Raw genomic sequence first — 7,500 nt, forward strand, 5'->3', positions numbered from 1 at the left:
GCAAACACACGCACACATACACGCACATACACCCACATGAAATAATTTATTCAATCTCATACATCATATTGCTTCACTGATATGTACAACTCTGACGCTGTTTTGGTCACAAATAACTTTGCTTTCTTTCATAACTTCCTAATTTCCCTTTTCCTAACAAAAATAAAAATAGTAATAAAACTCAGTTCTTTATCGTGAACTAAAACTGGATTTCATGTCTCCTGGATCTCAGAAAAGTCAGACATCAATCAAATGAGGGAATTCGTGAGAAATGTCAGTTATCACTAGAAGTTGTCAAATTCGAGCAGATAATGAGTCTCTTTTAGCTCATATTAAAGGACAGCAAGCCTATATATCCAATTCCACAGCAAATCACTGGAATGTCTCTTATCTTTCACGTAAGATCATTTCGAGAACTCCCCCTAAGGGATAATGCCGTCAGTGCAGCAAGCACGGTACACTGTAGGCATTACTGAAAGGCGTTTGCAACGTCCCTTCGGCCACACACTGCACCGACTTTTAGTCCTTTACTCTGCCTCCATTCCCATTTTCCAACCTAAATCTTGCTTTCCAACTTTTCAAACTATTACTTCCAGGTGCAACTATGGGGATTTCTCCTAGTTCCACCGCTACAATATTGTACGTCTCTTTTTTTTTTTTTTTTTTTTAGAATTTCTATGCCTTGCTGTCCAACCACTCCAACCCCTCTTTTCACCGTCTTAAGCACTGAATAGCCGAAGGTGCTTCATTGGTTGCCTTGACAGTCTAAACTTCATAAACTGATTAGTCATTTATAGAAAACACAAAAACGCCCCTTCGATTTTTCATAACTTCTGGTGGGTGACCTTCATTTATGGGTTTTTGCTGTTTCGTTATCTTTTTTAATCTCACAGGTTTTCCAACAAATTAAATGAAGTTTCTTATAATACCCCTGCAATTACTCCAGTGTTTTGAGAAAGCATTTTATAAATAAATAACATAAAAAAGAAAGGCTCCGGTTCTCAAATAGACCTGGCAACGTTACTAGCATCCAAGTAACACCAAAACAGACGTCTTCCAAAAGCACATTTAGATTTCCTCCAATTAAGAATCAAATATCAAGGGGTAGACATGACGTCACTCATTAAACGACGTGTTCCAGGAGGGCCTTCTTCAGAATTGAGGAGTTACTGCTAACGGAAGTGGCATCAGGAGATGCCGCCGCTGACATCACAGAGGGAGAGGTGGTGGGAGTCCCTCCTAAAGAGGACGCTGCAGGAGACGGGAGGTCAAGGTTCAGTTCAGGTTGCTTAGATATCTTCCTAGAGGTCGTCTTCGCCTTCACGTAGCGACCTTCGTCGTCGTAGTGGACGACCATGCTTCGGAAGATGAAGAATTTACAAATTAAGTTACCAGACCAAAATAGGTAAGGTATTCATTTAATAAATGCATGAGAAGGGAATTTATTTATCTAATTACCTATTTATTTATTTATCTCTCTATTTAGTTACTTGCTTATTAATTTATTTATTTATTTATTGGATATTCATGACTAAAAGAATGGTTATGTAAAGGAGTGGTTAACAAATTACTGGTGATTTTAATCATGGTTTTTAGTTAATGTAACAACATTTGAAGTAGAATATGTGACCTATTCATGGTAAATAAACTGAAAAACGCATTAACGAGACAGACAGACAGACAGACAGACAGACAGACAGACAGACAGACAGACAGACAGACAGAGACAGAGACAGAGAGGCACGATACACGAACGAATGTAACAAGTATCTACAAAACTGTACGCAGACTTTCCAGTCAAGCGTTTGAACCTGGATCTGAGGGTTGGTCGCAATCGAAAGAAAAGATATAAAAGACATTTTACCTTGGAAGTCGCTTGTCCAGGTAGTCATCATAAAACCTCTGGAGTTTGGCAGATTCCTTTTCTTTCTTCAAGTATTTGATAAGCAATATCAGCAACGACATTCCGAAAATCGTCAGAACCAGAATGATGTATAAGACGGCCATGGAGTCTTCGCTGGGATCCTGCAAGAAAATAATGTGAAGACTTGAACTATCAGAGCACTTTTTGATGACTCATGGCAACGACTTGTAATGATATAAGTGATGAATTCAAGTCTCAATTATGTAGCTCTGTCTTTCACGTCTCATTAAAAGGATGTTATTTGAGAATGGCGGACGAAAGCGTCCTTAGCTCGGCCAAATTAAGCAAAGTTCACTAAGATATCCATTCGATAAATTCCTGGCTTTATGAATGTTTGTTTATATGGTATTAACATGTACGATTAATGGGAGAACCACATTAGACTTGACTTATAGATTTACTTCTCAGATGACTCCCTTAAGTGGGTAAAGTCTGGAGAAATTGGCTCGGAGTGAGGCCGTTCAGTGGCCACAAACTGTCAACTCTGCACCGATTCCTTTTCGGAATGTTACCAACTCGATGAGAATGTCTGACGGATATCTCTAAGTTTCATAAAATTGTGCGTCAACTTTTTTTGAGATAATTCGATTTCCATTAAGTACGTTTGAGTGACAAACAACAAATAATGATTTTGCATACATACACACACATATATATATATATAAATATATATATATATATATATATATATATATATATATATATATATATATATATATATATATATATCGAGCTACAATGTCCTTTAATATCTAATTCGCTCTACCTCGGAATTAATATATTTTTCATATATGCTTAACCGAAGGGGAATTTTTTTTCTCGATAATAGATTTGCCTGGACCAGGCGCGAACCTATGGATCCTTTCAAACCCAGGAACGTCAGTGAAGTTTTCCTAACACACCACCGCGAGAGGTTTAAAAGTTCATGTCGCCTCTCACCCTCATATACCTTTCGCGCGCAGGTAATTAGTTGGTTTGGAGACAACATCAACCCACCTCGACTCCGGTAGTGTTTGTAGTGCTTTTGACAGCACGTAGCCAACATCAACCCACCTCGACTACCGGAAGTCGAGGTGGGTTGATGTTGTCTCCAAACCAAACTCATACCTGCGCGCGCAAAGGTATATGAGGGTGAGAGGCGACATGAACTTTTAACCTCTCGCGGTGGTGTAGTAGGAAAAGCTTCACTGACGTTCCTGGGTTTGAAAGGATCCATAGGTTCGCGCCTGGTCCAGGCAAATCTATTATCGAGAAAAAGTTCCCCTTCGGTTAAGCATATATGAATATATTAATTCCGAGGTAGAGCGAATTAGATATAAAAGGACATTGTGAGCTCGATATATGTATATGAATCACAGGAAATGTGATATGACTATAGATGGCTACGTGCTGTCAAAAGCACTACAAACACTACCGGAGTCGAGGTGGGTTGATGTTGTCTCCAAACCAACTAACTTACCTGCGCGCAAAGGGTATATGAGGGGGAGAGGCGACATGAACTTTTAACCTCTCGCGGTGGTGTAGTAGGAAAAGCTTCACTGACGTTTCCTGGGGTTTTTGAAAGGATCCATAGGTTCGCGCACCCTGGTCCACGGCAAATTCATTATCGAGAAAAAATTCCCCTTCGGTTAAGCATATATGAAAATAGATTAATTCCGAGGTAGAGCGAATTAGATATTAAAGGACATTGTAGCTCGATATATGTTATATCTTTATCGGAAATGGTGATATGACTTATGGATTGGCTTACGTGCTGTCAAAAGCACTACAAACACTACCTGAGTCGAGGTGGGTTGATGTTGTCTCCAAACCAACAATAATTACCTGCGCGCGAAAGGTATATGAGGGTGAGAGGCGACAGAACTTTTAACCTCTCGCGGTGGTGTAGTAGGAAAAGCTTCACTGACGTTCCTGGTTGAAAGGATCCATAGGTTCGAGCCCTGGTCCAGGCAAATCTATTATACGAGATTCCCCTTCGGTTAAGCATATATGAAAATATATTAATTCCGAGGTAGAGCGATTAGATATTAAAGGACATTGTAGCTCGATATATGTATATGAATCACGGAAATGTGATATGACTTATATATATATATATATATATATATATATATATATATATATATATATATATATATATATATATATATATATATATATATATATATATATATATATATATATATATATATATATATATATATATACGTATATATATATATATAAATGTATATATATATATATATATATATATATATATATATATATATATATATATATATATATATATCTCTTTCAAAATTATATGTAATAAGAGAATGTTCATTTATACGTTTCTTGAAATGGCCATCGAACTGGAGGAGCAAAAATTAATTATATATGTAAACATAATTATATTTGATTATTTTGTATTTAACTTCAATTTACATAACTTAAAACACACTGACATATTTTTCAGATATACCTGTGTGTAACGTTCTTCTCCGCAAGACCATTTATGAATATAAAACCATATTCGGTGAGAAGGTCAGTGAACGTGATTTGAAATACCGTAGATTGGGAAAAGGGATGAAAAAAATAAGTCTTTTCTTCGCAAACCCTCCTCCAAAAGTGTTAAGAAATGTAACCTCTCGGCGTCCTTCGTTTGAGGTCCTGCATTATGCAAACAGCTGAGACGAAAGTTGAAATATTTGAAGTAGCTCATTAAAAATGTCGTGGCCACCTAATTAAAATGTTCGGCGCTCACTGTGGCTGTATGAAATAATAATCTCGCTCCCGTAGGCGTTGCAATTGTTGGATTCTCGCTGCTTATTTTCGTTTTATAGAATAACCTACGTTAATTAAATGCTTCTTCTCTTCCTTCATATTTCAAATTCGAAATATTCCAAAGTTGTACATATGAAGAATAAATTGTTGGTATAGTTCTGTTAACTGTTCACACATAACATTCTAAAACAGCCTCTTCATATTTATAATTCTGAAGTCTCTGAAGGAAACATTCCTTGGCTTTTGTATTGGGCTTATTTACAACACCAGTATCTTGGGCAAATAATTCCCTTTTATTTTTTATAGTTTAAGGGAAAAAGGCTACATTTTATAGTAAGTTAAGGCAAAACATTTTCATTAACGTCCAGGCTAAGGCAAAAATGCATTGAACAAAATGCTAATGCAAACCATTTGTATTAACACCCAGGTTTAAGCAGAAAGGTATATTGAACAGAAGGTTACGATAAACAATTTGCATTAGTTAATCCAGATGAAGGCAAAAAAGTGCCTTGAACAAAAGTTTAAGCCAAAATATGTGCATTAACATCCAGGTTAAGACAGAAAATGCATTGAACAATAGGTTAAGGCAAAACATTTGCATTAACATTCAGATTAAGATAGAACAAGGCATTGAAAGCAGGTTAAGGCAAAACATTTGCATTATCCTCATAGTCTTTACTTTCTCCTACGTTTTTTTCTTTGTTCTATCTATAAGCATTTGCTTCTTTAGCCTGTCTTTATCAATAGATGATAAGGATTTACGAATATCAGCACTTGTGCCAAACAATGCTGTGAGAAGACTATGTATCGACTCATTTGCATTAACATTCAGGTTAAGAGAGAAAAATGCATTGAACAGCAGAATAATGCATTGACCACTAGGTTAAGGCAGAAAAGTGTATTGAACAGTAGGTTAGGGCAAAACATTTTGATTTACCAATAGGTAAAAGCAAACATTTATAAACAATTTACCACAAAAACTTACACCTACTTACCAATGAGTTGTGGCAAAAGAATGGATTCCCTACAAGTCATGGTAAAAAAATTCCATTTATCAATAGGTTGACGCAAAATATTCCTTTCTTAATGGGTCAAGGCAAAAAATATCATTCACCGGTGTGTTAATGTCCACGTTCTAATACGGAAATGTTCATTAGTCAAACTTAAATCCTCTAATTATCGTTGATTTCAGATGACAGAAAAAATGAACATTGAAATACAAACGAAATTTCTTAAATTTCGAAAAGGATTTTATATTTTTCGAACGAATTTTCTTTTCATTGCGAGCAAACAGAAATATGGCCGAAGTTCAAAAAATACTCTAAAAAATCTCCATTGCCAATATAACCTCGGTAATTGTGAAAAAATATGGAACAAAAATGAAATGATTTCCCGAGTCTTCTTAAAAGATTTGTGCTTTCAGAGAATATTGCGAAACAACTGAAACATCAATATTTCATTGACGCGAAATATTCTATACTGCAAAATACAAACTGTGTTAGTATTTGTAATAGAATATCCTCTTTAATACTAAGCATTATCTATATGAAGTCTTATGCCTCTTGGATTCTGAGCCAAACATTGTGTCATTCAAGAATACCACATCGAAACTGAATATGTAACATTACTAGAGCACCATTTCAGACGTTAGAACATCCCCTCCTCTTAGGCGAATTGGCCTTGAAACCAGACCCACTTCATCACTCGGCTAATCTAAACACATACGTATGTATGTTTATGGTATGAATAGAAGCTCTCGACTCCTTGCTGTTGCTCTTTGCTTTCGTGCACTGAATCTTGGGCTTTCCTCTGTTTCCTGTGTCTCATTTTCTAAAGTTTTCCTTCTCAAACCCCTCTTCAGTGTTCCTTGAACCTCTCACTGTAGTCTGCAATAACATTATTCGCAGACTTTCTATCTTCGGTCCTCAGCGGTATCGCTTTCGACCTCTTCATTTCTATTATTTTTTCTATAAACGAGTTAAGTCACAAATGGGCAAAATATATGGTAGACTCACCTTTTTTTCCTCCTTGTCCGTTCGGTTGAAGGAAGCGAAGTCATTCATACACGGACTCTGTGGGAAAAACCATGAGGTTACTGAGAAGGACTCTTCATGAGGGTGGAAAACTAGGCTATGGGAATTTTAGCGTCCTGCTCCTAATGATGCTTTCCCTTTGCATTTGGGAACAAAAGCAAGATTTTTATGGTCTCTCAAGTAGAATTGCAAGTAATGCATATTCTAACAATCTCTCTCTCTCTCTCTCTCTCTCTCTCTCTCTCTCTCTCTCTCTCTCTCGCTATATTTAAATATATATGAATGAGTTTTTATCGCCTCACCGTAATCTATATACAAGAATTAAGCTACAAGTGACGCCTAAGAGCCTATTCGGTTATATATATATATATATATATATATATACATATATATATATATATATATATATATATATATGTGTGTGTGTGGTGTGTGTGTTATATATGTATAAGATATATATATATATATACATATATATATATATATCATATATATATATATATATATATATATATATTATATAGATATATATATATATATGTATTTAAGCATATACTAGTGCGCCATATAAATACCTAGTACGTGAGGGGCTCTTCGTAGCCTTCTGAAGCATGAACCGCTTTCATAAATAAATCGTTCCTCGGAAATACTCTAACACGTTCAAATTTAATTTCCTTCAGATGCAATAAAAAAAAGAAAAAATTCATTATAAACGATGGTTTGTGAAACATCTGGAAATAAACGCTTCATTAAAACGTTACTCGTAGCGTTTATTGC

The 7,500-nt window shown here is 35.7% G+C and overlaps 1 protein-coding gene across 2 annotated transcripts in view; it reads right to left on the reverse strand.

Annotated features, from left to right (window-relative positions):
* LOC135196951 (uncharacterized) overlaps positions 1-7,500 on the reverse strand; it is an 18,605-nt gene that overhangs the window by 477 nt on the left and 10,628 nt on the right. For both annotated transcript variants that reach the window (XM_064223801.1, XM_064223800.1), the window contains exons 3-5: positions 6,706-6,762; positions 1,865-2,025; positions 1-1,358 (exon numbers count right to left, since the gene is read on the reverse strand). The exon at positions 1-1,358 is cut by the window's left edge and continues 477 nt beyond it. In XM_064223801.1, coding sequence (XP_064079871.1) covers positions 1,124-1,358; positions 1,865-2,025; positions 6,706-6,762 — 453 coding nt within the window. In that variant the 3' untranslated portion in view covers positions 1-1,123. The remainder of the gene's footprint in view (positions 1,359-1,864; positions 2,026-6,705; positions 6,763-7,500) is intronic.

The sequence above is a fragment of the Macrobrachium nipponense genome, chromosome 18 (genome assembly GCF_015104395.2).
Source record: "Macrobrachium nipponense isolate FS-2020 chromosome 18, ASM1510439v2, whole genome shotgun sequence".
NCBI lineage: Eukaryota > Metazoa > Arthropoda > Malacostraca > Decapoda > Palaemonidae > Macrobrachium > Macrobrachium nipponense.